The 27,955-nt window shown below is 51.2% G+C and overlaps 12 protein-coding genes across 12 annotated transcripts; 4 read left to right on the forward strand and 8 right to left on the reverse strand.

The window, feature by feature from the left end:
- Positions 1-65: 65 nt before the first annotated feature.
- Positions 66-1,997, reverse strand: BU24DRAFT_378431 (uncharacterized protein). The gene is made up of 3 exons (XM_033524665.1): positions 1,790-1,997; positions 1,637-1,739; positions 66-1,508 (listed from the first exon to the last, which is right to left on the reverse strand). The coding sequence occupies exons 1-3, from the start codon at positions 1,898-1,900 to the stop codon at positions 103-105; spliced, it is 1,620 nt and encodes a 539-aa protein (XP_033378762.1). The 5' UTR covers positions 1,901-1,997; the 3' UTR covers positions 66-102.
- A 121-nt stretch (positions 1,998-2,118) lies between these two features.
- On the reverse strand, positions 2,119-3,241 carry BU24DRAFT_427554 (eukaryotic translation initiation factor eif-5a). Its single transcript, XM_033529254.1, has 4 exons — positions 3,147-3,241; positions 2,710-2,976; positions 2,519-2,651; positions 2,119-2,465 (listed from the first exon to the last, which is right to left on the reverse strand). The coding sequence occupies exons 1-4, from the start codon at positions 3,162-3,164 to the stop codon at positions 2,395-2,397; spliced, it is 489 nt and encodes a 162-aa protein (XP_033378763.1). The 5' UTR covers positions 3,165-3,241; the 3' UTR covers positions 2,119-2,394.
- Positions 3,242-3,387: 146 nt separating this feature from the next.
- On the forward strand, positions 3,388-5,860 carry BU24DRAFT_496433 (Sac2 family protein). Its single transcript, XM_033534195.1, has 2 exons — positions 3,388-4,018; positions 4,072-5,860. Exons 1-2 carry the CDS (start codon positions 3,529-3,531, stop codon positions 5,631-5,633), a joined length of 2,052 nt encoding a protein of 683 aa, XP_033378764.1. The 5' UTR covers positions 3,388-3,528; the 3' UTR covers positions 5,634-5,860.
- Positions 5,861-6,070: 210 nt separating this feature from the next.
- BU24DRAFT_454799 (kinase-like protein) lies at positions 6,071-7,161 on the reverse strand (the record flags this gene model as incomplete). Its single annotated transcript, XM_033531338.1, has 4 exons — positions 7,024-7,161; positions 6,841-6,962; positions 6,695-6,811; positions 6,071-6,636 (listed from the first exon to the last, which is right to left on the reverse strand). Exons 1-4 carry the CDS (start codon positions 7,137-7,139, stop codon positions 6,071-6,073), a joined length of 921 nt encoding a protein of 306 aa, XP_033378765.1. The 5' UTR covers positions 7,140-7,161.
- Positions 7,162-7,563: 402 nt separating this feature from the next.
- Positions 7,564-9,929, forward strand: BU24DRAFT_496435 (HET-domain-containing protein). The gene is made up of 2 exons (XM_033534196.1): positions 7,564-7,896; positions 7,948-9,929. The coding sequence occupies exons 1-2, from the start codon at positions 7,675-7,677 to the stop codon at positions 9,850-9,852; spliced, it is 2,127 nt and encodes a 708-aa protein (XP_033378766.1). The 5' UTR covers positions 7,564-7,674; the 3' UTR covers positions 9,853-9,929.
- Positions 9,930-10,105: 176 nt separating this feature from the next.
- BU24DRAFT_444392 (uncharacterized protein) lies at positions 10,106-12,667 on the reverse strand. The gene is made up of 2 exons (XM_033530633.1): positions 12,200-12,667; positions 10,106-12,150 (listed from the first exon to the last, which is right to left on the reverse strand). The coding sequence occupies exons 1-2, from the start codon at positions 12,551-12,553 to the stop codon at positions 10,441-10,443; spliced, it is 2,064 nt and encodes a 687-aa protein (XP_033378767.1). The 5' UTR covers positions 12,554-12,667; the 3' UTR covers positions 10,106-10,440.
- Positions 12,668-13,465: 798 nt separating this feature from the next.
- BU24DRAFT_356739 (NADPH:adrenodoxin oxidoreductase mitochondrial precursor) lies at positions 13,466-14,943 on the forward strand (the record flags this gene model as incomplete). Its single annotated transcript, XM_033523913.1, has 2 exons — positions 13,466-14,056; positions 14,107-14,943. 2 exons carry the CDS (start codon positions 13,466-13,468, stop codon positions 14,941-14,943), a joined length of 1,428 nt encoding a protein of 475 aa, XP_033378768.1.
- A 78-nt stretch (positions 14,944-15,021) lies between these two features.
- BU24DRAFT_58345 (DUF663-domain-containing protein) lies at positions 15,022-19,022 on the reverse strand. Its single transcript, XM_033534428.1, has 5 exons — positions 16,557-19,022; positions 16,332-16,506; positions 16,254-16,279; positions 16,085-16,201; positions 15,022-16,028 (listed from the first exon to the last, which is right to left on the reverse strand). The coding sequence occupies exons 1-5, from the start codon at positions 18,820-18,822 to the stop codon at positions 15,100-15,102; spliced, it is 3,513 nt and encodes a 1,170-aa protein (XP_033378769.1). The 5' UTR covers positions 18,823-19,022; the 3' UTR covers positions 15,022-15,099.
- Positions 19,023-19,567: 545 nt separating this feature from the next.
- BU24DRAFT_427561 (uncharacterized protein) lies at positions 19,568-20,358 on the forward strand. The gene is made up of 3 exons (XM_033529255.1): positions 19,568-19,655; positions 19,762-19,871; positions 19,993-20,358. Exons 1-3 carry the CDS (start codon positions 19,641-19,643, stop codon positions 20,078-20,080), a joined length of 213 nt encoding a protein of 70 aa, XP_033378770.1. The 5' UTR covers positions 19,568-19,640; the 3' UTR covers positions 20,081-20,358.
- BU24DRAFT_58454 (mitochondrial pyruvate dehydrogenase kinase-like protein) lies at positions 20,271-21,996 on the reverse strand. The gene is made up of 2 exons (XM_033534429.1): positions 21,692-21,996; positions 20,271-21,633 (listed from the first exon to the last, which is right to left on the reverse strand). The coding sequence occupies exons 1-2, from the start codon at positions 21,883-21,885 to the stop codon at positions 20,406-20,408; spliced, it is 1,422 nt and encodes a 473-aa protein (XP_033378771.1). The 5' UTR covers positions 21,886-21,996; the 3' UTR covers positions 20,271-20,405.
- A 1,135-nt stretch (positions 21,997-23,131) lies between these two features.
- Positions 23,132-24,232, reverse strand: BU24DRAFT_467075 (uncharacterized protein; the record flags this gene model as incomplete). The annotated part of the gene is made up of 1 exon (XM_033532416.1): positions 23,132-24,232. The coding sequence occupies one exon, from the start codon at positions 24,230-24,232 to the stop codon at positions 23,132-23,134; it is 1,101 nt and encodes a 366-aa protein (XP_033378772.1).
- A 511-nt stretch (positions 24,233-24,743) lies between these two features.
- Positions 24,744-26,579, reverse strand: BU24DRAFT_472619 (uncharacterized protein; the record flags this gene model as incomplete). Its single annotated transcript, XM_033532745.1, has 1 exon — positions 24,744-26,579. One exon carries the CDS (start codon positions 26,577-26,579, stop codon positions 25,026-25,028), a length of 1,554 nt encoding a protein of 517 aa, XP_033378773.1. The 3' UTR covers positions 24,744-25,025.
- Positions 26,580-27,955: the final 1,376 nt, after the last annotated feature.

Below are 27,955 nucleotides of genomic sequence, written 5' to 3' on the forward strand. Positions count from 1 at the left end.
GATGTGTGGTGATTATAATTAATGCATTTTACTGTGTTTATTTTATTGTTATTGACTCTCTAGGTACTCTGACATTTTATGCAAAGCGATGTTTGTGTGCGTTCACGATTTCCCTATCGCCGCTGCACCTGACTTGTGTTGCTGGTGGCTCTTCTTCCATCTCTGCACTTTCTTCTCAGTGAGCAGGACAGCACGGATAAGCATGTCCATATCCAACCCTGTTATCCTTACTGATGCTTCGAAAAACCTTTTTGCTGGTTCTGGCATGCTCTCTACATCTTTGTAGTATACATATCCATCTCCCGGGCGCTTCACATTAGATTGGGCCCCGTCTTGGTCAACGGGACCTCGCGATTTGAGATCCTCATGTACAAATTTAGTAACTTCCAAGGTGTGCTGGTGCGTTGGTGTCTGAGATACAGACTGCGGTGGCTGTGAGCTGTGTGCTGCATCAACCGGAAAAAGCTCATATAAAGCGTTTCGAAAATTGGTATCCTTATTCTGTACTGTGTGGTTGGAATCGAGTAAATCACCCTGGTACCAATCAAAGTATTGATCTAATTGGTCCTCAGACATAGAGAAAATGTCTTTTTCCTGTATAGCCATGAGATCCGCTTTGGTATATGCATTCGCTTGTCCCGATTGTTGTGTGCGAACAGAAGATACATGGTGGTGCCATGTCTTCCAATTCATGCAGGTCGCGGCCGGCTCTGAGTCGTGATTTGGGTAGCGTCTTATTCCATCAAATGGATACAAAAGCTTCACAGAAACTACAAGGCAGGATATGAGCTGTGCTTCTGGAAGCCGTGCAATACCGGAATAGGCTTCAAAGACTTTTGGATGCGTGAAGTTATAGTCGATGAGGCGTGCTAGGCGGATGGTTGCTTCATACAGCTCCAGTGGCAGAGCAAGCTCTTTCAGAAGTCGAAATAGCAGTAACGGATAATTCAGTCTAGGCCAAGTGACACCGTACTCCTGTCCGAGATTTATTGTAGTGTTGGTGATGGTGTCAACAAAGCGATTAACTTTGAAGGCAGCATTTGGAAATAACAGGCTGTGATACGATGCTGGTAATTTCTGTGCCATGGCTTCCGGCAACAACTTCAAAGCGCCCCAATAGGCCAGCTTCCCATCAACCACCCAAGTGTGGAAATCTCCAATTGTGAGTGGCAGGCGTAGGGTGATTATCCCTAGGTAGCATAGAGCGAGAGTGTCCATGAGACTCGGTGCATGGCTGAGTTTCTTCTCCCTGGAGGTCGTCCGTTTCTCTGACTCGGTCTCTTCTCCCTCGCTAGCAGACGAGGTGAATAGTTGGGATTGGGACGAATGAGCTTGGGATTCTCCAATCTTCTCTTCAAGCTGCATGATGCGCAAAGTCCAGAGGTCAAACACAACCGTTTCGAGTTCTGCAGGAAGCCCTTGGTCGTGCACCAGAAACCATATTTGATGGCGAAGAACTAGTTGCAGGCTTTTCAGGTACAGATTCAGCGCCTCTCTGCCCTTCAGTACTGTTTCAGTCCCAAGTTAGCATTTCGAATATCAACGGCTCCATTTGTAAATGGCTGGTTAAGGGCGCAAATCATCGACGTATACCGAACAAGCAGTATTATCATGTTAGATTAATTTGGACACTTACATATCCCCACATGTCCTTCTCCCTCGTCTTCTCTTCGCTTTCTGGTTTTGTCTCTGCGCTGAGCGCCTAGAAAGTTGTCATCATCCTCGGTAGCAATTACTTGCTAATACTCATCAGTATTCATACTTCGATTGCCTATAATTCCTCACTTACAACCGACCGGTGGCCATTTTCACAGTACATGAATCCATCCTCGCCTTCATCGTAAAGCCTGGAACGGCACCCCTCAATCCCGCAACGTTGCCCTTTCTTCCGCCCATCCATGATGCTTGCGTGCCCAGAAGGGCTGTTCGTATGCTCAGATCAACGGTCCAATACTTGGCTTGGCTTCATTCTGGAATTGTTGAAGCTTGGTTCGCGCATGTGACGAGGCTTGTGAGAAGTACCGGGTTTTTCCAAATTTAAATATCCGCTAAGCCGAATACGGCAATCGCACATTCACTCGCATTTTCGCCAATGGCAGACGTTGCATTTCATAGTTCATCATTCTTTTATTCGTTGCCACAGGGAATAATCTAGAGTAAGGGGGAAATCCGTAACTGCTAGTCCCCAATACGTAGAAAGCGGCAATGCAAGAAAAATCCCAATCCGTCCGAAGAACCGCAAACAAGGGTCGCCATGAGCGGGGCCTGAAGAACGACAAACAGGCTGCGGCCCTGCACGGAACCATACAGAAGCCCCCATTGCACTTTTGATATTGCGGACGTTTATTACAACGCCAACCCCCTCCCTGTTCATCTATCTGCCTTTTAAGCCATCTAAGAGCCCTTGGGAGCTTCCTTGGCATCAATAGCAGTCTCCTCACCCATAGCGGTAAGGACAATGACGTCTGATTTTTGGTCAGCAAAAAGTGATTCAAGTTTTTTGCAAGGGTAAACATACTAGTGTCCTTGCCATCCTCGGTGAAGAGCTTGTTGACCTTGTCGCCAATCTCACCGTCGGGGAGCTTGACGTCGTCCTTGGTGGAGCCATCATCAGACATGAGGGAAAGGAATCCATCATCAGTGATGTCGAGCTGGAAGTTAGGTCAGTCAAAATTGCCACTTTACCCCTCCAGTCGCGTGCACACTTACGAGCTGGTACTCCTGGCGGCGGACGTTGGGGACATCCATGTTGTGGGTGGAAGGGCACAACTCCTCGAGCTTCTTGCCAGTGAAGATGTCGATGGCGACCAAATGGACCTTGGCGTGACCGTGCTTTCCGGTCTTGGAGGTAGACATTTCAACGATCTTGCAAGGGCGGCCCTTGATGACGACGAATCCGTTCTTCCTCAAGGCAGAGCACTGCATGGGGTAGGTGGTGGAGGCACCGGCATCGGCGCTCTCGAAGGTGTGCTCATGCTGTAGGATCAAAAGTTAGACAGTGATGAAGATTGGGGTTGCGCGACGGCTGGGGAAGGGTTGTGGGATGTCCGCGGTTATGGTGTTGAATGCAATCTGGCCGTGGATTTTGAAGGTGGGGTAAGGTAAGGAAGAACATGCGAAAAGGAAACCAGGATCGAGAGACGTACCTGCGCATCGTCGGCCATTGTGACGGAAAGGAGAGTGTTGATGCGACTGTGTAGAAGAGGAAAAACTGGCGTAGGTCGGGTTTTGAGAGCAGTAGTGGGGAAAGGAATCAAAGCCTTTGCATGGACGATAAATACTCTTCTCGCCCCCGCCGTACAGACAACCCCGGATCGGGGGATTGTTAATCCGATATCGATGACTAACCTCCTCTTGTCCATCACCCATGGGTCAACTATCCCAATACAACCAAGACAGCGCCAACAACCACGTTCAACAAAAGCTGTCTTCTCAATTCGAACAAACATTCATCTTCTGACCAAAAAACGATGGTTCCGTAACTGACTCATTGCCAACTCCGCCCTGTCACAATAGAATAAAGCCACTATGTGGGGTTTAGACCGCCTCTCTGCCGCATCAACACCCTCGGGCACGCCTCCTCCTCGTCGTGATTCCTACTCACCAGCCCCTAGAAGGGCGTATACAGGTTCAGGCCCGGGTCCATTACCGGCTCGCCCAGGCTTGCCCACCAGGACATCGTCACTATCGCTCGCCAACTCCCCAGCCTCCTCTTCAACCAGTCTCCCGTCCACCGTACGACCCCCAAATGGCTCTACGCGCAGAAGGCAAGGGACTGTCGGGGCTCCACCGAATGTCCCCGATCCGATCCAAGTTTTAGAATCTATCATGGGAGGACCACCGCGCAAACCAGTCACAAGGGTAGACACACCTGTAGAACCCGCGAAGAAGCCGGATGTCGTGGTTGTAGAGATAGACTTTGGCGGTCTGAGCCTGAAGGAGTTCGCGGCGGCGGAGACAGCAGAGATACGGCACTCTTCTCCTGTACATACATATAGTGCACAATCAGTTGAAGAATGTACGTGTTTGCATCCCAGCCCATGATGTTCCAATCGCTCATGATGTTCCCAGACGATAAGGAGAAAGACAAGTTTCTAGATCTGCATCAATCCATTGTCGCCTGCGACGAGGTATTGAAGTCCGTTGAAACATACCTTACAAACTTTCAATCGGATCTTGGTGCTGTCTCCGCCGAGATCGAGAGCTTACAGAATCGTTCGATAGCGCTCAACACAAAACTTGAGAACCGAAAGGTTGTAGAGAAGCTTCTTGGTCCAGCTGTTGAAGATATCAGTATCTCGCCCGCTGTGGTACGCAAGATCGCAGAAGGTCCCATCGATGAGGCCTTTGTGAGAGCACTATCTGAACTATCTGCGCGCTCAAAGACTATCGCCTTTAAATCAAAGGATCAACCAGACTGGAAGGCCCTAGCTGATATCCAACCCCTGATCAACGATCTCACCAATAAAGCTCTTGAACGAATCCGTGATTACATTGTAGCACAGATAAAAGCAATCCGCTCACCTTCGATCAATGCACAGATCATTCAACAGCAAGCATTCTTGCAATACAAGGATCTATATGCCTTCCTCGCTAAGCATCAGCCGGAGCTGGCGCAACAGATCGCGCAGGCTTATGTATATACGATGCGCTGGTATTATTTGAACCATTTCACACGATACCGCACGGCCTTGGAAAAGCTCAAACTCCATGTCCTCGACAAATACGACGTTCTAGGCGAGGATCCCTCTGCAAAGCGCAGTGGCGCGCTGCTAGGAACTGCACGTGCAGTTCCCTCGGCATACGATGCGTTCTCTTTGGGTCGTCGAATGGATCTACTCAAGAGCACCAGCCCCAATGCTCTCACTGCTTACCTCGCTGAGGAAGAGAAATCCGCTCACTACCTCGAAGTGCCCTTCCGTTCCTTCAATCTTGCCCTTATCGACAATGCGTCCTTCGAATACACCTTCCTCTCTACCTACTTCTCCCCCTCTCAAAACTATCACGCAATCTCCCGAACATTCACACAAATCTTCGAGCCCACCCTCGCCCTCGGTCAATCCTTGACGCGCCAACTCACCGATTCGACAACCGACACCCTGGGAATCCTCCTCAGTGTGCGGATCAATCAGCACCTCGCCTTTGAACTCCAGCGCCGCAAAGTTCCTGCGGTTGAGAATTATATCAACGCAACGAACATGCTCCTCTGGCCCCGTTTCCAACAAATCCTCGACCTCCATTGCACCTCCCTCAGTAAACTAACAGCATCTCTCCCCAACAAGCCCTCCGCTGCATCTTCCATCCTCTCATCGTCATCCTCTTCGCACGCAGCTTCTTCAACCGCCCCAACACCACTCACGCAACGCTTTGCAAATCTCATTCATGGCATATGCGCCCTCTCCAGCGAAGCAGGCGACGACGAACCCGTCAGCGTCTCCGTTGGCCGCCTGAGAAACGAGTACGAAGCGTATCTCACCAAAGCATCGAAAGCGCTAAGTGATCAACGCAAGAAAGAACGCTTCCTGCAGAACAATTACAGCCTAGTAGTTACTATTTTGGCGGATGTAGAGGGCCGTCTGGGTACTGAGACGAGGTCGCATTTCGAGAAGCTGAGAGATGCATATGGTACATAGCCTGCGTGTACATCTTCTTATTAGCGTTGGATGTTCCTTTGGCTGTGTCTCTCTTCTTGTTCGGATTATATACTGGGGCGTCACAGTGCATCCTTTAGCCTTGTCGTCTTTTGGGTAGCGTAGAGAGCGTGTAGCATCTTTTTACTTTAGGCCAGATTATGTGATTAAATCCTTCGTCATTTCGCAAGTCGAATGACACCGTCAGATTTTGAAATCATGTCGCAAACACTGTTATCATCATTCATCGTGCTTTGCGCCTCACCTCGTCTTGGGACCATGCAATTTAAGGAGCATCTGAGAAAATGATACTGTACTGTCACCCATAGAGTTTGCATTTAACAAATACAAGGCAGATAGACCTATCAGCATATTATTGCATACTGAGGCCCCATGCATCTACCACCCGGCTTGTAAGCGAAGATTTGGTGCCAGACTATCTACTCACATTTTAAGCAAAGATGCTCCATTGCCTGCCGCGCGGTGATTCTTTTCGCTGGATTCAAATTCGTCATAACCGCAATCAGATCCCTAAACCCCTCGTCCACATAACGCCAAAACGCAAATGGTTTCCTCGGTTTCTCCACATTGAAGTCACCCGCGAGAGCAATCAGCCTCTCGAAGAAGGGGTTCTCCTGTCCAATATAATCAAGCAGGCCTACAAACCCATCCTCGTCTCCCAAGAATGATATGTGCCTACGGAGAATATGCCACCATGCATCATTTCCCTTCAGCTCTTCATCGCTGACGAGGAAGATGATGTCATCGAGGATTACGTATATAGCTACTATTCCAAAGGAAAACACGTCAGACGATATGTTCTGCTTGGCTCTTGCCCAAGACTCTGGGCTTCGCCAGAGCTGGTTGCCACAAAGGCAGCCTTTGAGATTCTTCCCTGGAGGGAGAGCTACAGCGTCCTCTAGATCGGAGATTTGAACACTTTGGATAATGGGGTCGCTTCCTTCCGTCTCGGAGTAATTGAGAAGAATGTCGTTTGGTTTGATATCTGTTCAAACAAATGCAAAAACAATTGCTGTGAACGGTGTATCATTGGTCGAGCTTACCCGTATGAATGATGTTCTTATCTTGAAGTTCAGCCAGCCCAGCAAGATCACTTCGTAGAACGCTCGTTTTGGTGGCCTTGGAAGCAATTCTCTTGCTCATCCGAAGGAGATCGCCACCTAAGAATTGATAGACAAATTGCTCACACTCAGGATGGTATCAACAACCGTCCGCAAGTTAGGGTGGCAGAATAACGGCTTCTGTAATTCCAGTTGATATTCGAATTCACCCGGGATCATATCTTTAATGATGAAACTTTTGTCTTCGGCACTTCGCATATGTCAGCTTCTTGGACGATGATTTTAAAATTTGTCAGGGCATAATTGCAAACCTCGCTCGATAGACGTTTAATGTATGATCTTGTCGCTGAGTAAGGATCTCTTGGATGGTGTATGTTCTCCCTGAGTCTCCACGAATGGTTGATTCGGTAGGAAACGGTCTCGACATTATTTGTGACAAGGATGACAAGGTGCGATGGCTAATACAGTAGGCTTCTATTGTAGATCCAACTCTATTTATTCTTCGTGCACGTAGACTTGCAAAACATCTATTGACGCAGAAAGCCATCGTGAGCACTCGATAATTTTTAAAATGGCTGTCGACTGAGGGGAAACTTGAAAGCGGACATCTACTGAAGTAGTAAACCCTTTAAAAGTATACTACTCTCGGAAGGGCCAAGTTTAAACACCCACGAGCAATGAATGATGCTAAATCTCTGAAAAAAATCTCGTAAAGGTTTTCCGAGGTGAATGCTGCGTTTGAACAACCTTTTGACTACATTTCTGGTCGCATGCATGGTCACATGATCATGCATGCCTCACAGAACAGGCATCATCCAGCTGAGCCCATGGCTGCTCAGCCACAACTCATACTTCTTGATCATGTCCCACCTGAACGTACGACCTCATCTACTCCACACTTGAGGATATGTGTGTGTGCAGTTCGTGTGACAAAAGTGCTTTATCACTCATAATCTTTCGCCATGTTTACCATTCCATGGTCGTTGCTCCCTAGTCTGACGTCCAAACGTCACCGAGAACATCGCTCCCAATTATTGGAGAAGGATGTCTCAGAGAAACAAATCGCAAAACGAACAGCCGCGTCTATACTTATTCAAGTGTTGGGACAGACTGCACCGGTACGCAGCAAAGACCCTGAACAATGGCAAACTCTGTACGACTTTGTATCTCATTGGGACGAAGAGGTAAGTAACTTGCGGAGTCTTGATGTCCACAGGAAATAACAGGCGGTCCAGGGACTTCTACCATGCACTCGACCATGTTTGGCATGCGAAGCTGTCTTCTCAAGAGATGTCAAACAATACTTCTCGTTGATTAACATAAGGCCTACGTCACACTGTGCAGGTACCATGGTGATGTTGAACATCTTCGAATCATTTGGCACCAGTGAATGGCCTGCAGCAAGAATGCACCAGCATCTTGGAGACTACCGTAGTTTCACTCTTCAATTCAAGGTGAATTCCCGACGGAATATTGAGGTCGATGTTCTGCACAAACATAAGGACTGGCCTGCAAAATCGATCTTTAACAGAAAGCACGAGCTTCTACATTATCCAGACAAAACTGTCCCGGAAGGCCACAAGGATCTGGCCCGATTCTATGATCCACTACGCGTCAATGTTGATCTGTTCCGGGAGTGGATTCACATCTGTGATACGGAGCATGGTGGTGAATGCCACTCAACTGATCTCCCTCCCCCAGACCATTCCCTTCTGTTGATAGATGTGGAGAACCGGTGTCTTGTCAGAGCATCTTCAAAGTCGATTTACGTGGCCTTGAGTTATGTCTGGGGACTTACAATCAATCTTCGAACTACCCTGATGAATTTATCTACGCATATGACCCCTGGAGGTATTTCATTCGAGTACCACCGCGGTATACCGAACACCATACTTGATGCTATCCAAATGACCCAACTGCTTGGACTGAAGTACCTCTGGGTAGACTCTCTATGCATCGTACAGGATGACATGCGGACGAAGAACATCCACCTTAACTCGATGGCAAGTATATATGCCAACGCATACCTGACCCTCATCGCCGCCGAGGGAGCGGACGCAAACCACGGCCTCAGCGGCATCCCAGGAGGTTCGAGATCCCGCAATATTGAACGCATCATCGTGGAGACCCCATCAGGACAAGGTTCTCTCCTTTCACCCGTTGAACCACAATGGCCAGAGTCGTCGTTTTGGAACCAAAGAGGATGGACCTTCCAAGAACTCCTCTTCTCCAAGCGCATCCTGATCATGAACGGCGGGCTTGTCCATTGGCACTGCTCCACCAGCCACTTCGAAGAGGACAAAATCCGCGGCGCATCCAACTCCTCCGACAAAAAGAACAGCATCTTCATCACCCGCACAATCCTCAACCCAGACAACACTACCACCTCCCCCTTACACACCTGGGCGGGCCTCGTCGAGAAGTTCAACCGCCGATCCCTCACCTACGACGAAGACGTCGTCGGCGCATTCACCTCCATAACAACCCTCATGCAGCACTCCTCCTTCCCCTCCGGCATCACCCACGGCCACCCAACCGCCTCCCTCCTCCCCTCCCTCCTCTGGCTTCCCGCCGGCCCTCTCCGCCGCCGAATCCCCTCCTCCCAATCCCCCACCGACACAGTCCTCCCCTCCTGGTCCTGGCAAGGCTGGCAAGGCCCCATCGACTGCCGCCTCTGGTCCACCTCCCCCATCTTCCATCCCTCAAAAACCTACCCCTCACCCCTCCTCCCCTCCTCCTCCCCCTCCGTCCTCACTCTTAAAACCCACACCATGACCCTCTCAATCGGCCAAACCGCATGCCACAAGTCCTCCCTCCTATCCTTTCACCTCCACCCCTCCCTGTTCCCCTTCTCACCCGCCACTGGATTCATCCTCACGCAGGCGGACCACCGCGCCAAACTGCAGGACTACGGCGGCGAGTGTCGCGTCGCGGTCGTGAACGAGGGACGTATGGCGAATAGGTTTGTGGATGAGTATCTGCACGTGCCGGGGAGGGATAGGGACGGGTGGGAGGAGGTGTGGGTTGTGATTTGGATTGTTAAAAGGAGAGGGGGCGGGTGGAGGAGGTGGGGGATTGGTGCTCTGGTGAAAGGGGAGGGGGAGTTGGGTTGGGGGGAGGAGGTCGTGGAGTTGCATTGAAGTGTTTCCTTTTCTCTCCTTTCCTTTTACTTTTCCCTTTTTCTTTTTGGAGGAGTGTTAGAGGGTTGTTTGATGGGAAAATGGCGTTGCTTTCTTTGGAGTTCCATTTGTTGGGAGTTTTATGTCAAGGGGGTTTTGGGATGAGATCACGAAAGCGGGAGTTTTTTATGTTATTTCACGTCATGTCACGTCACGGATGAGGAGGATTTCACACAGTTCGTTATTTTTCAAGTTGGAAGTTGGACTTTTTTTTGGACCTGGTATTTCATTTCGTTTCTCCTTATTCCCCCATATACCGTACATACCACCATACCCCCCGACACCACATCAAAGTACATAACCCCAACCCCTTTCCAGCAGTCACAAAAAAAGTAGAAGACAAAAATACACCCATCATGCCATGCACACAGTAATTTTACCACGACACCATCCATACCCCACACTTCATCCAAGCCAAACAGAAAAACACCCAAGTTGGTAGTTAAAGAAAATGCACCCTAAACTCCATACACCCGCAACCACGCAAATCGTACTCCATGATATCGAGACACCCCAAGCAGAAAAAAGGAGGGAAGGGAGTGAGCGCATTTAAGCCACACCGCTAACCTTCCTATACGTCAACTCGTTCGCCTTGCCGAATCCCCAACGACTGCCCATGTTCGCCGCGCCGCCGCGGCCCTCTTCTGCAATCTTGCCACTGACATCGCGTCGCCTGCCGCCGGACGCGCCGAGGTCGGCAGCGTCGTCGTATGCGGAGGCGCCGTCGTAGTCGACGCCGGAGCGGCTCAGCACGCGGGGGGATTGGTTGTGGACGGGGGTGTATCCCATTTCGCCGGTGCGGCGGACGCTGGCGTACGACTTCTTGTCGAGGCTGATGGGCGAGTTGGACATGAAGGGTTTGTTGGATGCTGGTGGGGGTGTGTTGACGGTGTAGGCTTTGACGGAGCTGGGCAGGCCGTTCTCGCGGAGGGAGCGCTTCTTCGGGGACGTGGTGGGCGAGTTGGAGGGGGATTGCCCGCTGCGGATGCCTTGCGTTGCGGCGCGTAGGTCGCCGTAGTAGCGGGTTTTCGGGGTCGATGCGCGCGTGGGAGAGCGGGAGAAGGTGGCTTCGCTGGAGATGGAGGTCGTGGTGTAGGTGCGTTGGAGGGCTGATGGGGGAGCTGTCTGTTTGTCGGGAGTGCTGGGCAGTTGAGACGGGGGAGGTGTCGGTGGGTTCATTCGTAGAGGTTGGGGCACCATCGGGGCATCGAGGTCATCGTCGGACATTTCGTCTGATGCTACGGTGTTGTATCCTTGCGTTTGTCTTGAGAACATTGACCTCTTGGACTGGACTGGGGCTTGTGCTGGTGCTTGTGGTGCTTCATTGTAGTCCTCTTGTTCATCGTGGACGAACCAGTTGTCAGATTGAAGAGATTGTTGCAGAGAGATGTCGCCACCAGTCATGTCTTGTTTTTCAGCAGTAGTAGGTGGCGTATAAAACTCCTTGCTCGAAGACACGAATGATTGAGGTCGGGAACTCCTCTTGATGGCTTTCTGAGCAAGAACTGCTTTGCGCTGGGCCAAGGTTTGATTGTCCTCTGGGTCGTCTCTACGGAGCAGGTCGTCGCGGTGGTTCAGATCGGAGCGAGATTGACGGGCAGAGGCATTTTGACCGTACAAAGACTGACGAGAATGGCGGGCAGTCTCTGGTGTGTGCGGTGAATAGCTCATATCCGAGTTTGTGCGAGTGTGCAAGAATGACATCTGCTTCATACCGGGAGACGGAATCTCTTTCTCTGTGATCAATGGGGCCGTTTGCGAATTCCTGTTGCCGATGGTCGTAGTACCACTTTGTGCACTGAACCGTTTGTCCTCCGCAGTGAGAGGAGTGATGGCGGAGATGGATGAGTTCTTATGCTTGTGCTTGGTCTTACGGCGCGAAGTCAAATTGTCCTCCAGAGGGTTCATGTCTGGTGGAAGATGAGAGATCTTACGGAAGACCAGAAGTAGGTATAGATCCATGATCAGCGAAAGAACATGCAAGCCCGCGACCGCGATTCCGTTCAGCCATGTTGTCAGGAGAACTTTGTTTGTGTCTTCGTCTGTTGGGAAGAAAGTCCTCCAACGCCCATCACTGCCAGGTTTTGCGTCGTAGTTGCGCCTTGCGAGCAGGACGGTGAAGACGTAGAATGGTATGAATCCCGCATCCATGATCAGAGCATAGAAGTGATAGCTTGCAGAGCTTCCGGCTGGTCGCGCCTTTGCCGGTCGGAGAAGGTGGTAAAGTGCATACAGACAATGGACGATGTCAACACCAGGCTATTCAACGTCAGTATGATCTAGTGCTAGGTGAAATTAATCAACTTACTGGTATCCTAACTAAGTATCCTTCTGTATCTTGCGCTCCACGGATAAAGATGCCGCATAGCAGAGCTCCAATGGCGCCCAGCACAGTTGGCACGCGGAAAACAAATTGGACCCATCGAGCAATCTTGATGTAAAGAGCAATCTTTGGGTTCACTTTGCCTTCTGTCTTCCCGTAAGGAAGTATCAGGTAGCTATCTGGATGCTTGTTGAAGTCGATGAGCGGCCCAGTCTGCTTCTTCCTCGGCGAAGGTGGTTCACGGCTCGCCATCGTCACGGCTCTTGGATTGAAGACCTCTGGCACGGAGTTCTGTGAAGATCGCTTGGGATCGTAGAGGTAGGGCTGCCCGCGGCCCATGATGAGAGTAATCGAAGAGGCTGAAGAATGTGTCTAAGGGAGCGCGCCGCTGTGGAATGTACGTGGGAACGAGATCCCTTTCGCTTAGCTGAGGAATGCTGGAGGGATGTGAGGCCTGGACATGGGCCGGCCTGGAATATCAAGGATGGTCGTACATAATATGTAAACACGGCGTTGCCCTTAGCAACAATCGATTGCCGCCGCACCGCCGCCATGACGTGAGGGAAAGGATAAACGGATGCAGGTACTATTGAATTAACCTGAATTGCTCCCAAGTGGCTTCAATAATAGACTATTTTCTTATTAGTCTGTTACAGCTGATGTGGGCGTTCAATTAAGGTTCTTCCCTCAGCAGCCAGAAGGACAGGACTTGTTTGAACTTCTCAGCCAAAATCCATCGATCGGAGCGGAGAGCGAGAACGCGCGAGGATGTCTCGATTTCGACGTTGACAAATCAGTGAAAACCCACACGCAACAGTAATGAGAAAGAAGAACATTGCCATTGTACAAAGTTGACTATCTGCATTTTAAGATGCTACTATATAGATACGAGTAATCACACATTGCTGATACACTTGATCTACTGTGTATTGCCACACGTCGTCGCCAGTTCTTTGAGCCAAAAGCGGTTTAGTGTCACCATCTACGATTTTGTGGCTCAAAAAGAGCAAACATTGACTGTACATCATGCACCTTTCCGCAGGGATACGTACTCGAACGCCATATATCTGCGCAAACTGCACACGGCGACTCCTACACACTCCAAGCCGGCGGTCATATGGCAGTGCTTTTACCAGGTTGAACAATGGCCTCAACCTGGCACGCCCAGTGCCTTCGGAGATCCGACAACCAGTAGCCACATCGAGGCAATCCAGACCCCAGTATGCCTTCAGCACGGCAGCATCCAAGCCAATGCGAGTGGCAATCATTGGATCCGGTCCTGCAGGTTTCTACACGGCCTATCGATTGATGTCCAAGATTCCCGACTCCATCGTCGATCTCTACGAACAACTCCCGGTCCCTTTCGGCCTCGCGCGCTTCGGAGTTGCGCCAGACCACCCAGAAGTCAAGAACTGCCAGGACAAGTTCGAAGAAGTGGCCGAGTCACCTAATTTCAACTACATTGGAAATGTGAGGGTGGGGCACGATGTACAGCTGTCGAGTTTGAAGGCACACTACGATGCAATGATATTCTCATATGGTGCATCCGAAGACAAGAAACTTGGAATACCGGGCGAAGACCTTCACGGTGTATTCTCTGCGCGGGAATTCGTGGGATGGTACAATGGACTACCGCAGTTCCAGAACTTGGCGCCTGATCTGGAGGCAGGCGACCGGGCAGTAGTCATCGGCCAGGGAAACGTCGCCTTGGATGTTGCGCGGATACTCCTTACACCCGTGGACAAGCTCAGGCATACGGATATCACCGAGCAAGCTTTGGAGTATCTGAGCAGGAGCAGGATACGTCAAGTTAGAGTGGTTGGCAGACGTGGGCCGTTGCAGGTACGTTCACTTCATGCACAAAATGGTCGCAGCATCTAAATATACAACAGGCTGCTTTCACAGTAAAGGAAGCCCGCGAACTGATGAACATTGAAAATGTCTCCTTCGAACCCATCGACCCATCCTTCTACCCCACAGACATCAAAAAGCTTCCCCGTATCCAAAAGCGCATCGCCGAAGTCCTCCTGAAGGGCCCGAAGAACCCTCCAACCCACGCCTCAAAGTCCTGGGCCCTCGACTTCCTGAAGTCCCCCATCTCCTTCAACCCCTCCCCCAGCACCAACAACCTAACCTCCATAACCCTCTCCCACCAAACCTTCGCCCCCACCGCCGACCCTCTCTCCAAATCCGCCTCCGTGGTCCCCACGAACGAAACCTCCACCCTCCCCACATCCCTCGCCTTCCGCTCCGTGGGCTACAAGTCCACCGCACTACCCGGCCTCTCAGATCTCGGCGTCCCCTTCGACACAAAACTCGGCATCATCCCCAACGACCCTTACGGCCGCGTCGTCTCGCCCTCCAAAGGACCCGGCGACCTCGCCGCCGCCCACGTTCCCGGCTTTTACTGCGCAGGCTGGGTGAAGCGCGGACCAACGGGCGTGATCGCGAGCACCATGGAAGACGCATTCATCTCTGCCGACGTCGTGGCTTCGGACTGGGAGTCTGGTGTGCCGTTCTTGAATTCCGCGCCTGGCGGCGAGGGGAAGAGTACGGGGCTGGGGTGGGAGGGCGTGAGGGAAGAGGTGCTAGGGAACGGAGTCAGGGCGCTTGGGTGGAGCGACTGGAAGAGGATTGATGAGGTGGAGAGGGAGAGGGGAGGTAAGCTTGGGAAGGAGAGGGAGAAGTTTGGGAGTGTGGATGAGATGTTGGGGGCTTTGGATGGGTGATGTACGCTGTAAATGTAAATACGTATGTACATGGTATATACAACAAAGTAGATCCAAAAGAAAACGCAACTTTCCCACATGCCTTGAAACTTTTCATCGTCAAACTATGCAAATCGAATAATGCCAATGGTATTAAACTCAACCCCAACAAACTCTCTACCTCTTCTTCCCACCACCACCGCTCTCCCCATCGCCCTGGAACTTCCTCTTCCTGCCCTCCCTCTGCCAATACTCCTGCTTCTCCCTCTTCTCCCTCGCCGCCCTCAACTCATCATTCTCCTTAACCCTCTTCCGATACCCCTCCTTCCTCTTATCCTGCGCGACACGCCTCTTCTCCACCTTCTCGTTCCGCAGCGCCATGACCTGGTTCATAAGCTGCCTCGCCTTCTTATCCTCGCCCTTGACGACCACCGCACGCTTCTGCAGATACGTCGCCTTGCGCTGCGGCTTCATCTGCGCAACCTGCGACTTGAACGGCAAGTCCGCCGCGAGTTTCTTAGGCACACGGAGGGGGTTGAAGTGCCGCTGCTCGCGGGTGATTTTCTTGTACGCGGAGTTCTTCTCCGCGGGTGTGGGGATGCTCATCGCGTGGCGGACCTGCCCCGTGAGCCGCATGCCCTCCCATCCCGTCGATTCGCTGGCCGAGGACGGCGGCACGAGGAGATTGAGCACGGGGTTGTAGAAGCGGTGGGGCTTGATGGGGAACCAGGCGCGCAGGAACACGATGTCCGACATCAGGATTTTGTCTTCGAAGGTCGCGCGGTAGGTGCCTTCGGGTTTGGAGAGCGCGCGCTTGATTTGCCCGCGCACGCCGGACACGGTGCGGATGGAGGCGCCGGTGAACTTGGTGACTTCGAGGGCGGATTGGAACATGTCTTTTATGAAGGCGGTGTTTTTGAAGATCTTGTAGGGGTGGCCGGTGAGTTTGAGTTTCTTGACAATTTCGGTGGATTCGTCGACGGAGAGGACGCTGCCGGTTGCGGCGATGCGGAAGCCGGGGTTTTGCTGGGAGAGGCTGTTCATGCAGACGAAACCTGTATTGGGAGCGACGAGCGGTCCCCAGAATGTGCCGAAGCAATGCATGTCTAGGGAGGTGTTAGGTGGGTGAAGCATTGGGTTGTGGTGAGGATGTGTTACTTACGTTCAGGAGTGTACTTCAACATCCTGTTGCGTGTCCGAGAGTCAGATATCGAGTAGACTGGCATGGCTTGGAACCTTCTCCAGCCCAAGGAGAATATGAGAGGATCATTGGTTTTCACTGATACGAATGTTAGTTGGGTCCAACTGGACACTGGTGATGTTGCTCTTACAGATCTTCTTATGCCATCGATGGCGCCTGTGCAGTAGTTAGTGATGATTGATGCGGTATTGGATTGATAGACACATACTTGATACGAATTTGCACAAAGCCGAATCGCTCCTCTGTAGGCGTGAGACCACCGATCAGGAGAGGAAATCGAGGGTTGAAGTTCTGAACAAACTCTGCTGGCACATCCTCGAGAACGATGCGAGCATATGAGCCCGCACGATGACCCTCGACACGAACTCGAGAAGACTCGTCGACTACAATTTGTTAGCTGAGATGTTACTTGAAAAAATTCAATGCCACTTACGTTGATCGAATTCTGCTCTGTTGACGTCCAATTGCTTAGCAATCTGCGCCTTCTGAGCATCATACCAATCATCCTCGCCGAATTCTTCTTCGTCGCCCTCTTTACCGCCAGTCTTGTCATTCGCGAAACCGTCGCGATCTTCTTCCTCGAAACGCAACTTGAGTTCCTCTTTCCTTTTGGCGTTCTTCTCTCGCTCCTCCTCGAGGCTCTTGGCCTCTTCGTCAGCTGGAGGGGACTTTGTCTGGCCACCAAATGACTCGCCGGTCTCCAAATCCTCAAACTCTCCGTCTCCTTCGTCATTCTCGTCAAAACCTTCGAAGCCATCGTCCTCGACGTCACCATCGGCGTCGTCGCCTTGATCAGCAGTGTGACCACCGATGAAACGGCTCTTCATAGACTCAATAACCTCGTCATCTTCCCATTTATCTTCGAGCGCTGTGTAGTCATAAGTCGGAATATAACGATCCTCCAAAGTCGTAGGATCGACGCCCTTGTTGAAGAATTCGGCATCTTCGTCTTCTTCTTCCTCCACCTCCTTGACTCCATTGAACCTCTTCACAACATCAGCTGGCGTAATCGACATGTCGTACATCAACCGTGAAAGTGTGGCGATTCGGAACGGCTTGTCGCGTCCATGCATGCGCTTTGCATTCTCGGCAAGTCCTGATTTCCAATGGAGGCCTTCCTCTTCAGATTCATCCTCCTCAGACTCGCCGTCCGTGAGGTCTTCGACATCCAGCTCTTCGTCTGATAACGAACCTAGATCGGAGTCGCTGTCTGCGAATGCTAGCTCTTCACCCGTGATGTCCTTGTCGTCCTTGACGTCTGAACTTCTCCGCCGTGAAGAGCCATTTGCGGCGCCGTTTGTGTCGAGGTACCCGTTGTCGTCTTCTTCGGCATCCTCGTCCAAGTCCTCCATTTCGTCCTCCTCTCCACTGCTCATGCCTTCGAGGTCCGCGTCATCATCCAGCTCCTCTTCACCAGCGAATCTGGCTTTTCGTTGCGAGCTTCGGCCTTGGTCTTTCTCGTCATCGGCAGTGCCGTCGACGAAATCGCCACCGCTAAACAGCCTCATACCCGGGTCAGACGCTCCGAGCAAATTCCGCCCAGACTGAAGGTTCACCATGAGCTGTTCGCCCAACCCCCTCTCGTGATCAGGCTCCTCATCGGCATTGAAGGTCGCCGTCTTCACATCGATGTACACAGCATCCTTGTCCACCAGAACTCCTCCAACATCCGACATAGGTCCATACAACACTTTTTGCTTGTCGCCCAGCCGCGTGCGCTTCGACTTCCCCGTCACCTTCGCCAACGCTTGTTCCGAGTAAGGCGTAGGACACGGATCGGGCAGCGCCTCAGTCGCCGAGACCGTCAGGTCGCCCACACCGGGAATGTGCACGCGACTCTTTCCCGCGGGGAAATTCGTTCCGCGCAGGTACCCGTACAGCGCGACGGTGCGGTCGCATTTGGGGTTCGCCTCGATGTCCGTCGGAGGCGTGATGTCGAGGAATCGATCGGCAAGGCAGTACGGATGCGAGTTTCGCCAGATTAGGGGTCGAGGGTTCTTCATGACGGACAGGAATCGGGACATGTTGAGGATTTCGCGGTCTGGGTATCGGCCGTTGACCACGCCGGAGAGGTAGAATAGTTTGGCGCCTTGGTACAATTCGCTCCAGAATCTGTGCTTGAGTCGCTTCTTCTGGATCTTTAATGCTTCTTGCTTCTTGAAGAGGTCCAAGTGGGTCAGGATGCCGAAGACGTTTCCTGGCATACCGCTCTGCTGCAGGACGTTGAGGAACTCCATCGTCTCCATTTCGAAGCCGTAGTTTCCGTCGATCATGAGCAGCACGATATCAACCACCTTGGCGATATCCACCATGCTCGCCAACGAATCGGACGGACATTCTATGAACGTCAAACGTCTTCGCTTGGACGTGACTACCGTGAGAGGACCCGTGGGCGCGGACAGCGTCTGCTTGGTGTATCTCCGAATGAGCGACTTGATCAATGTGGTCTTGCCGACTCCTGGGGGACCGGCGACGGCGACGATGAGAGGAGGTGCTTCTTCGGGGAGTCGGTCGACGGCGGGGACGTGGAAGCGCTTCTCCTTGATGTCGGCGGAGCGCGAGGCGGCCTGCTGCACTTTCGTGCCTTTGCTGGAGAAGGCGAACGCTTTGGGGTTCTGTTGTGCTGTGGAAGGAGCGGCGCCAGAGGACTTCTTGTCCTTGGTCTTGCGGTGTTTGCGGTTGGACTGTTCGTCGGCCATTTTGAAGCTGGACTTTTTTCGCTCTGCTTTCGAGATGGAAGCAGGTGCTGATGGCAATTAGTTATGTAGGGAGGTCCAAGCTAAGCAGACAAATATAATTGCGCCGTGAAAAGGGCGTGCCGTTGGAGGCGGGAAGGGAGGATAAGAAAGTGAACGGCAATTCACGACGCAGAACAGCGATCGCGACAAAAAGATTCGAGATGCCTGAGAGTTCTCACGAAACCAAAAAAAATGGCACTAGCGGCGACCCATGCGCCAAGATTTCGTGGAAGTGCAGGGGTCATGCCTTATCGATAAGCCAAGCCCAGGAGACGAATGCTGATTGGACAATACCCTCGATCTGGTGGGATGTCCATATTAGGACTAGTGCAATGCCATTACCACGAGCGGGCGGATCGATCTACCTATCACATGCGACAATTCCAAGCAAAGTATCTTCTACTACGGTACTAATACTACCTAGTAATTAAAGTCATGTACTTGTACTTGTCACGGGTAGTGGAGGGGTCGAACAAGGACGGAGGGGGAAGACGTTCGGGGGGACGAGAGAAGGGAAGGGGTGCAACGTCATCGTCATACTTCGATACGCAAACCGCAGTCAACGCAACCAAAAACCAAGGCCGTAACTGAGCGTGACCACACACCACATTCACACTAGGTAAGCAGTAGTAGGTGCCGTACCAGTAGTTCGGTCGATGTCAACATACATCACGTATATAAACTCCCTCATCTTGCTCATGCCACTCATCCCACTACTCTAACCACCATATCAACAAGACTCAACACTACCTTTTACAACAAACAAACCCACACCCACAATGCCTGCCTACAACGTAAGTCACCCTCATCATCATCCTACCCCTCAAATGCACTTATCTTCATACAACAACCCCCATACCAAACCAAATCACTAACGACCTCACCCCTCGCCAACAACAGGTAACCCTCAAGTCCGGCGCTTCGCCCGATGAGCTCGAAGCCGCAAAGAAGAAGGTCACCGACCAGGGAGGGAAGATCATAAACGAGTTCTCCCTCATCAAGGGCTTTACGTACGTCTTCTCCCTCTCCTACCCTTCCCTTCCCTTCCCACCACCTCCTCCCTCTACGACAACAACCACACGACGAGGAGAACGACATTGGTATATAGTACATGTGACTGACGCATCTCAGTGCTGAGTTCCCCGCCGACAAAGTCAACGCCCTCGAGACGAACGAGCACATTACCGTCGAGGCGGACGGCGAGGTCAAGACGCAGTAGATGACGATACCCCTCCACATTTCACGATTGCGGGTCGAAGGAAAGAAGCAAGATACATACATGCATGAATAGAGTCACGAAGTAGATAATTCACGGCTTAAGCATGGAGTATAGGCATGGATACGACAAATAGAACTAATGCACGTGTTCTGAAATGATGGTTGTTCGTATTGATTGACGCTTCTCGTGATATCGGGTTTGTTAAAGCTATGATGTGTGTATATGTATCTGACTGGAATCTCGCGCCTGTAAATGCCTTGATGTATGCATATAAAACGCTGCTGCGTGCCGCCCTTCCTCACGTGTCCCATCACGCAATGCGTCGTCATTCCTCCACCCGACCGACGCCCCTCAACCTTAGGAACACATCTGTGCCCCAGCCCCAGAGACTCTGCACGTTGATGCCGCCGCCGAAGTACTCTGCGTACGCCCTGCCGAGCGGGAGGCCGTAGCCCAGCCCCGCGAGGCTATTCGCGCCGTCGCCGCCGGGCCCGGATATGGCGTTCAGGGCGTCCATGCCGCTGCTGGAGCCGCCGCCCGCGAGCGAGTGGCTCGCCTCGTCCTCGTTGAACGTCGTGAAGCTGTAGTCCCAGATGCGGGCGTAGTTCTCGGGGGAGATGCCGCCGCCGCGGTCGCGGATGCGGATCGTGACGCCCGGTGTGGAGTGGGCGAGCGGCCGGATCTGTTGGTCGTAGGAGGAGGTGGCTTTCGAGATGGATTCGTCGTTGTGGCCGGTGAAGACGCGGCTCGCGATGTCGGTGTTCCCTTGGTCGCGGTTGCGGATCTCGATTCGTGATCGTTCGTTGCTGTCGCTGACTTCTTCGTTTGGTAGCGGGGCGATTGTGATTTCGATGGGTTCCTTTTCTTTCCCGTTCTCGATCGTCGCGCGGAATGCGTTCTTGAGTAGCTCTGTGATGATGTACTCCAGATGCACTGGTACATGCGCGAACGTGTAGTCAGGGTCTCCGTTGATGTTGACGTGGGGTCGTACGCCGTACTTCAGCTCGCAGATTTCACCCACGATGTTCTCGCAGTGCTGGATGATCCTCGCTGGCCGAAGCTTCGTGTCGATGACGCCGTTGAACCCTCGGTACTCCTCCTCCTGCTCCGGGTGCATGAGCTCGCTGTGTGGTTGGCTTGAAAAGTGCAATGCCAGGTGCTGCTCTGCGATCAATCTCGTCCCGATCCTGGCCCGCAAGTGCTCGTCTAGGAACTGTGTTACGTCGCTTGGCGATATATACTTCCGCGCCTCGAGGAACCCGCGTGCGAGGATGGAGATCGTGTTGCTATGTGTCTGCACGAGATCGGCCATGACTTCGGTGAAGCGGATTTCCTCCTCCAAAGTCTTGATCTCGTGTTCGGCCCATGGCAGGAGCGTCGACAGCGAATGGAGGTAGTTGCTGTGGATCTTGGAGATGTGTGGGTTTGCGACTACGATGAATGGAAGGTTACGTAGGGATTGGATGCGGTGTGCGAGGCGAGCTGGGAGTATCGAGAGTGTGAAGTTTGAGGATGCGAGGAGTTGCTGAGTCGTGAGCGGTGGTCGGCCATGTCTATGTAAGATTGATTAGCAACTGTCGACTCTATGGCAAATGGCAATTTCAGACATACTTTACAAGATCTGCGAGTGTGAGAGGGTGCAGTGGGAGAGAGGCCAGTCGGGTAATGTCATTGTCGGTGACTGTTGCTGTATGAATGCCTCTATGTCGACGTGTTCGCAAGAATGGAGCTGCTTTCGAGGTGTGTCGCGGACAGAAATGTCTCAGGAACTGCGATTGTATGATCATCGGCCGCTGAGGGACCATGTTGGAGCTTCAAATGTCGGTCAATGTAGAGTTGTGGAAGCTGCTATGATCGCATGACACCCAGGACGATGCCCCACCGCAATTCTCGCTTCGAATAGCGCGCGACTCCAGGATATGCGCTACCAGCTGTATGCTCCGCAATACTTAACTTTAGTCGTGTGAATGATTATCGTGAGCGTAGCGGACGAAGTTGAGAAGGCATGTAGAGGTTGGGGTTCATTTATTATGTCAAGTTCAAACACACCGAATACATACATGCATGCAGGTGCATGGGTGGTAAGCGGCCCCCGATGGTCACATGCGTGTCCTCTGCATTAATGCCTATGTTTCCTTTTCCTTGTTGATAACACTGTCCAAATGATACGTAAAACAAAAGCTTGAGAGAAAATCCTAAGCATGCAGGCCAGGCTTGATTGTAGATCATGCTTGGAACGCTGTGGGGGTTGGTTAGATTCTACATTACCTGGAGACAGTATTTCCGCCATGTTCACAAACCATTACACTGCCGATTTACATAGCGGTTGGCCGCCAGGAAGCACGCATATACACTTCATAGTGCACTTTCATTCATAGCTGCTTTATCTACATTTTCATCTAAGCCTAGCATATTCTGGAGCCCTGAGATCGCCTATACCACCCCACATATCGTAGATCCACACCCATAAAGTTCAAGAGCACTGTCATACCGGAAACCTCTAGCCAATCAGATATGCCAACACCAGTCCCAAAACGGCACATATCAGATATCCTACACGCGAGAAGAGGTCTGCCATCATGACAGGTAAATCATGGGCTGAGTACAACTAGCCTGTATGCTGTAAGTTTTGGTTTTCGTTACATGGCAGACAAGTTTGTTTTGATGATTCATTCTACACTGTCGACAAGGTAAAGCATTCTCATACTCAATTCATTCACTTTGATACACCAAACCTGTAACAAACCTAAGCACATGACAAGATTAGCTGGCGAGAGTTTGTATGGGCCGTGAAAGAGAGTGTTGATTGTATTTTACATATTTACTATCCTTGAGACAATGTTTCCCACCGTTCCAAAACGCCTTGACATTCTCAACTGTGTGAGAGAAAACATGAAAGGCCTATGACCCATTTCGTGGCTGAGGTTCCCGGACGATTGTAGAGCCCTATTAGAGATGGAAGTCCTGTTGACAGCGTAGATCTGGTCCAGAACTACCAGGCCCATCTCATTCTTTCCATTCCTTTCGCCCCTACCCCTTCATCCGTTCTACCTAACCTCTGGAAAGGTTCGGTGCTAGAATGGGGCCCATGGGTCGGCGCAAAGTTGCTTCCGGGCCCTGCTTCAGCTTTTTGGTTTGACGGCCAACTGGATCCTCTTCGGCGGACTCTTTCCTGGTCTCTGGAACCTCCCTAGGCCTCTTGGGTAGACCAGATGACTCTGTAGCAGAATTTTGCGCAATGTCCAGCCCAGCATGAGTTTGCACAGCTTCAGCATCTTGTCGATCTTCCTCCTGTTTCTTGTCGAACTTAGCGACACTTTCCCGCAAAGTACGCCACATAACGGAATGGAGCAACCTCTCAGCATCAGCATTGCCATTGTATCGCTGCATGAGTTTTCGGAAATCACCGATCGGGTCTTTGGGAAGTCGCACTATGATGTCCGATCCATCATTCGAGAAGTCGAAGTCCTCTTTCACTTGCATGGATTCGGTTGGTGGCAACGGCTCTGCTGTGGGTCGATCCTTCGGATCCATAAGTTTGTTGGACTGGCCATGTTGAACTTGAGGGAGTTTTACCGTGATCTTACGGCCATTGGGGATATAGAGACCGTATAGTTCTTGTAGCGTTTGATTCGGCGGGCGTGCTTCTGCTGCGGGTGGATCCCTCAAGTTAGTCCGATTCCACATAAACTCATTGAGAACCTGAGCGGGGTGGCTTTTTGCTTGGATATTCTTCGAATTCTCTGCATTCTCAGATTCCAAGAGTCCGAGCAGCAAATCGCCGACCCACGCTTCATCAAGGACGTTCCTGTTAGGGCTGGGGCTCATACCTGTCTCCAGTTGCTGACCCCTCTCCCACGCGTCGCGACGAAGCTTGAGACCCTCGCGGTGGACATCCAGCAGCACGTGGAGGTCCGCACGCTCTAGACACGGCATGCAGTGCACCTTAAGACACTCCGGGCACCTCGGTTTGCCGTTCGATTCCCAAGCACCCACGCGTAGGCCAACGCGGACTTGATACGCTTCGAACATGCCGTGGCGCTCTTGGCTGGGGATCGACTCGTCGAGGATCTTCTGGATGCCCTGGTATTGGTCGACGAGCTTGTTCGGCTGGTTCTGGCAGGTTGCCAGTCTCGAGTGGTCGGTGGTCATCTTGATCAAAGGGTCAGCAAAGTGAACTGTTATGGCAGTCAAAACGTAGTGAGTGAGTGTGGATGGTTGTGACAGATGTAGGTCGAAAAGTGCCTAGGGTAGGCAGTGTTTATATACAGTGCCCAACAGTCACGAGCGGGAAATGAGCGTGGGTGGGTTACTATGGCGAGAATCACTCGGTTTGTTGGTAAACAGAGTACAGGTGATTGTGATTGCGCTTTTTTGCCACCATCACTTTTCACGCAGGACTTACACGTGGGCACAATCACTAAAAGTGTATGCGGGAACGTAACTATAGGCAATAGGCAGAATGATAGGTTATTCAACATTGTAAAGCTATCTGAGGGCAATCATGTGTTTTCAGCATTGCGTTCTACACAGTAAACACACACCGGTGGAGACTACCGTTGTTGACTGCTGAAGTGAAATTGAGATGAGATGAGTCTAGTCGGACTATCTTTTCACGCAAGAATCACACGAGCACGAATCAATGGAAGCGTGGACGTAATCGTACCTATTAGCAACATATATGAGAGGTTTATCCACTAACATTGACAAAAGCTCAATCAAATCGTGTTGAATTAGTGTCTTGATTGGAATTGCGTGCATACACTTCTAGGAATATGTGGTTGGCCTGCCATGAACTTCGCCTTATCCAAGCGTCAATTACTCCCTCGCTGGACATAACACACAATGTCTTTGTCTTCCTGATTTACCGCCACAAAGTAAACATTGTGCAGATACAACAAGAAAGGCCTCGTAGAGACACCCTTGCTCGACGAAAGCCATGTCCTCAGAGCTTGTCCCACTGCACACTCGAATCTATGAAATTGCAAGCCAGGCCCTGATCTTCACAGACGAGCACGAAATCCCTCTCCTCCTCCGGTAAGAAGATATTTTTGTTCGCACTGGCGTCGACATCAATACGTTGTAGGTGAGGCGTAACAGCTCTCCAGTCCTGGTTCAAGAGGATGACAGTCAGGGTCATTAAGAGAAACTCACCCATGCTCCAATGCTCCTCTCGGAAACTCTTATACCAATTCCTCTCGAAGAGAACCAGATGCTCGAGACTCTCCGGGAGACAGTGCCAGAACGTGGGGTCGAAGATCTGTCGATTGAGAACTATGAAGTCTCTTTCACTGAGGTTTTCGTAGATGAAGATTGATAGCGGGATCCCGGAAAGTGAGGCTAGGGAGATGTGTAGAGTCCTCAGATGGCAGAGAGGCTTGAAATTGAGAGGGGTATGGGAGAGCGAGGAAAACGACGCGGGTGGGTGGGCCACAGGAGGAAGCGTGGGATGGTACCAGGAACAAACCGTTAAGCGAAGATGCTCTAATGAATCCTTGACTACCAACAAATTATCCTGTATAGTGTCGTATCTATTGAGAGATTCTTTCATTGTGGAAAGGGCTGCTTGATCATATTCAAGTTTTTTCAGGGAAGGAACTCTCGCAAGTAACCACTTGAGATTCCCAGGCGAGTATGGACCCAAGACCAAACAAAGTGACTTAACGTATGTGAGATGTTGGTTCTTGACAAGTCGTGGATCCGATGTCTTAATGAACGACCAGCAGAGGGCAAGCCGTATGTGAACCAACCGCTTTGCTCTAAGCAACGAGAGGTACCAATCAATTTTGGGATACCTTTGGTAGAGTCCGGGCTCAGAGAAGTAGGGGCTGCCTTCTTCCCAACAGATCCTCCGGCTCGTCTCGCCTAGATCAAGGAACTGTAACTGGGGAAACAGCTGGTAGTTCGCATCTCCATTTGCAGTGTGCATTGCAACCATGCTCTCGAACATTTCAGGCAAAAGTCTATTATTCCAGAGTAGTCCCGTGCCAATTTCGATACTTTGAATGTTTCGACAGAGGCTCAGAATTAGGGCGAGATACGCATCGAAGTTGTTCGTATTTAGCTCAACTACCCATTTCACGGGATCTCGCAGACCGGCAGCCCGGATGGCATTTTTGTGAAGAGTTGTGACTTCAGTCCGAGGACGTGACCGGCGACGTATTATGCTGTTGGGCATGAAATATGCCTCCGGGTGGCCTTCGATCTTCGTCGTTCGTATGTTGATACTCTGTACAACTTCAACCAGCCGGGGAGCCTCAAGAAGTCTCTGCAGAAGGGATCTTAATGGTGGCAAAGGATCACGATCAATCTTTCGACAACCATCTCCGTAGAGAGGCCAAACTATATTGATGTTCCTGTAAAGCGATAGTTCTAGCTTGACTTTCAAGTACCTCGTAGTGCGTGCCAGATGGGCCGTGTCTTGAGTGGTAAGAAACGATACCACATGATCTAGGATCTCATGGGGAATAGATGTTAGAGAGGGAGGAACTCGTGCCATCTTGTTTGGTAGGAATATATAGAAAAGAGGTTGTATAGTGCGATCAACACTGGAATAACCTGCAGGAGGAGAGAGATACTGGGCGAGGCAGAAATGTAGGTACTTATATAAGGGCCACCAACACACCAGCGTTGCCAGGAGTGATCCAGGTGAGTAGAATCATTTTAGAAGCATGCCAAATGATACGAATGACTACCTGCATTGTCTTTCCCCCCAAACTCGGGCTTGGTGATTAGTGGTGCCTTGTTTACCGAGAGTAGTGATTATATCACTGCCTTTACATCAATACATCTTTCACGCATATCACGTCTATGTTTGTGATTTGATTGCCTATCCTCATCTCAAATTCAGTTCAAGTATCTAATATTCTGTAGACTACTTCCAGTGGACGGCTCAAGTAAGACGTATGCAGCCCCCTTGACGAACCTATCGATTGCCCCAGCGGCTCGGTCAGTGGCCCGGCCCAGTGGCCCAGCAGCGCAGCGAGACATTACCTGCTGAAATTGAATTCAGAGAACGAGATACAAGAGTCAATCGCAAAAGGGCTCAGTTGAACAGGACTTGATGCGACAGCTGAGAGTAAGTGCCGCGAAAAATGTACTCCACCAAGATTTTGGTTGATTGAAGCATCGACCTCTCTCAACATAACAGAACAGTACCACTCGAATTTGAGTTGATGACTGTCTTTCGACCCAGCATTGCGGTACTGGACTGGTTGACCTTTTTGGTCTTGCTCATGCACGGGCCGAACCTTGTGATGCGCAGTGATTGAGTGTATAAAGTGAACACGCCTCCTCTCCCAACACCTTTCACCAACACCTCTCACCAACACCTCTCACCAATACCTCTCACCACCGCCTCTCACCACCGCCTCTCACCACCGCCTCTCGCCTAACTCCCACTACCTCTCTCGCAAACTCTCTCTCTCTCTCACACACACACACACATCTCTCTCTCATCTCTCTCATCTCTCCAAACCCCCAACCCCTCTATTTTTTCTCTCAAAAGCCCTCCTTCCCTCCCTTCCTCTCTCTCTCTCTCTCCATCCTCTCAAAATCTCTCTCTCCATCCCCTCAAAATCTCTCTCTCTTCATCCTCTCAAAATCTCTCTCAAATTCGTACTTTTCTCGAACTTTACTCTCCTTGTCTCCTTTTTACTCTCTTTGCTTCTCCTACGGCCTTTCTCAAGCCTTTTTTCTTGTACAAATTCTTCCACTTTACATGCTCCTCAAACGACATCGACATCGACAGCGAACAGCGAAAACGGCGTCAATCAGCGACAACTGCGTCGAGTGGCAACAGCAGCAACTAACAAAAGGTAAGAATGGCACTCTCCCTCACTCGTCCTCAGTGGATTGGCACAATGGCTGACATTC

The sequence above is a fragment of the Aaosphaeria arxii genome (assembly GCF_010015735.1).
Source record: "Aaosphaeria arxii CBS 175.79 unplaced genomic scaffold BU24scaffold_11, whole genome shotgun sequence".
In the NCBI taxonomy this organism is placed as follows: Eukaryota; Fungi; Ascomycota; class Dothideomycetes; order Pleosporales; genus Aaosphaeria; species Aaosphaeria arxii.

What these genes read in the sequence shown, in the direction of transcription:
- BU24DRAFT_58454 (XM_033534429.1), bottom strand. Translation starts at nt 21,885, where the DNA reads ATGGTCCCTCAGCGGCCGATGATCATACAATCGCAGTTCCTGAGACAT. An exon ending in ACACTCGCAGATCTTGTAAA is followed by an intron (nt 21,634 to 21,691) that starts GTATGTCTGAAA and finishes AATCTTACATAG; the next exon opens with ACATGGCCGACCACCGCTCA.
- BU24DRAFT_58345 (XM_033534428.1), bottom strand. Translation starts at nt 18,822, where the DNA reads ATGGCCGACGAACAGTCCAACCGCAAACACCGCAAGACCAAGGACAAG. An exon ending in CAGAGCAGAATTCGATCAAC is followed by an intron (nt 16,507 to 16,556) that starts GTAAGTGGCATT and finishes AACAAATTGTAG; the next exon opens with TCGACGAGTCTTCTCGAGTT. An exon ending in TCGATGGCATAAGAAGATCT is followed by an intron (nt 16,202 to 16,253) that starts GTAAGAGCAACA and finishes CATTCGTATCAG; the next exon opens with TGAAAACCAATGATCCTCTC.
- BU24DRAFT_444392 (XM_033530633.1), bottom strand. Translation starts at nt 12,553, where the DNA reads ATGGGCCGCGGGCAGCCCTACCTCTACGATCCCAAGCGATCTTCACAG. An exon ending in GATACTTAGTTAGGATACCA is followed by an intron (nt 12,151 to 12,199) that starts GTAAGTTGATTA and finishes GACGTTGAATAG; the next exon opens with CCTGGTGTTGACATCGTCCA.
- BU24DRAFT_427554 (XM_033529254.1), bottom strand. An exon ending in GCCGCCAGGAGTACCAGCTC is followed by an intron (nt 2,652 to 2,709) that starts GTAAGTGTGCAC and finishes CCTAACTTCCAG; the next exon opens with CTCGACATCACTGATGATGG. An exon ending in CGAGGATGGCAAGGACACTA is followed by an intron (nt 2,466 to 2,518) that starts GTATGTTTACCC and finishes ACCAAAAATCAG; the next exon opens with ACGTCATTGTCCTTACCGCT.
- BU24DRAFT_496433 (XM_033534195.1), top strand. Translation starts at nt 3,529, where the DNA reads ATGTGGGGTTTAGACCGCCTCTCTGCCGCATCAACACCCTCGGGCACG. An exon ending in TGCACAATCAGTTGAAGAAT is followed by an intron (nt 4,019 to 4,071) that starts GTACGTGTTTGC and finishes TGATGTTCCCAG; the next exon opens with ACGATAAGGAGAAAGACAAG.
- BU24DRAFT_427561 (XM_033529255.1), top strand. An exon ending in TCCCTCATCAAGGGCTTTAC is followed by an intron (nt 19,872 to 19,992) that starts GTACGTCTTCTC and finishes GACGCATCTCAG; the next exon opens with TGCTGAGTTCCCCGCCGACA.
- BU24DRAFT_496435 (XM_033534196.1), top strand. Translation starts at nt 7,675, where the DNA reads ATGTTTACCATTCCATGGTCGTTGCTCCCTAGTCTGACGTCCAAACGT. An exon ending in TATCTCATTGGGACGAAGAG is followed by an intron (nt 7,897 to 7,947) that starts GTAAGTAACTTG and finishes CAGGCGGTCCAG; the next exon opens with GGACTTCTACCATGCACTCG.
- BU24DRAFT_378431 (XM_033524665.1), bottom strand. Translation starts at nt 1,900, where the DNA reads ATGGATGGGCGGAAGAAAGGGCAACGTTGCGGGATTGAGGGGTGCCGT. An exon ending in AAAATGGCCACCGGTCGGTT is followed by an intron (nt 1,740 to 1,789) that starts GTAAGTGAGGAA and finishes GATGAGTATTAG; the next exon opens with CAAGTAATTGCTACCGAGGA. An exon ending in AGAAGGACATGTGGGGATAT is followed by an intron (nt 1,509 to 1,636) that starts GTAAGTGTCCAA and finishes GGACTGAAACAG; the next exon opens with TACTGAAGGGCAGAGAGGCG.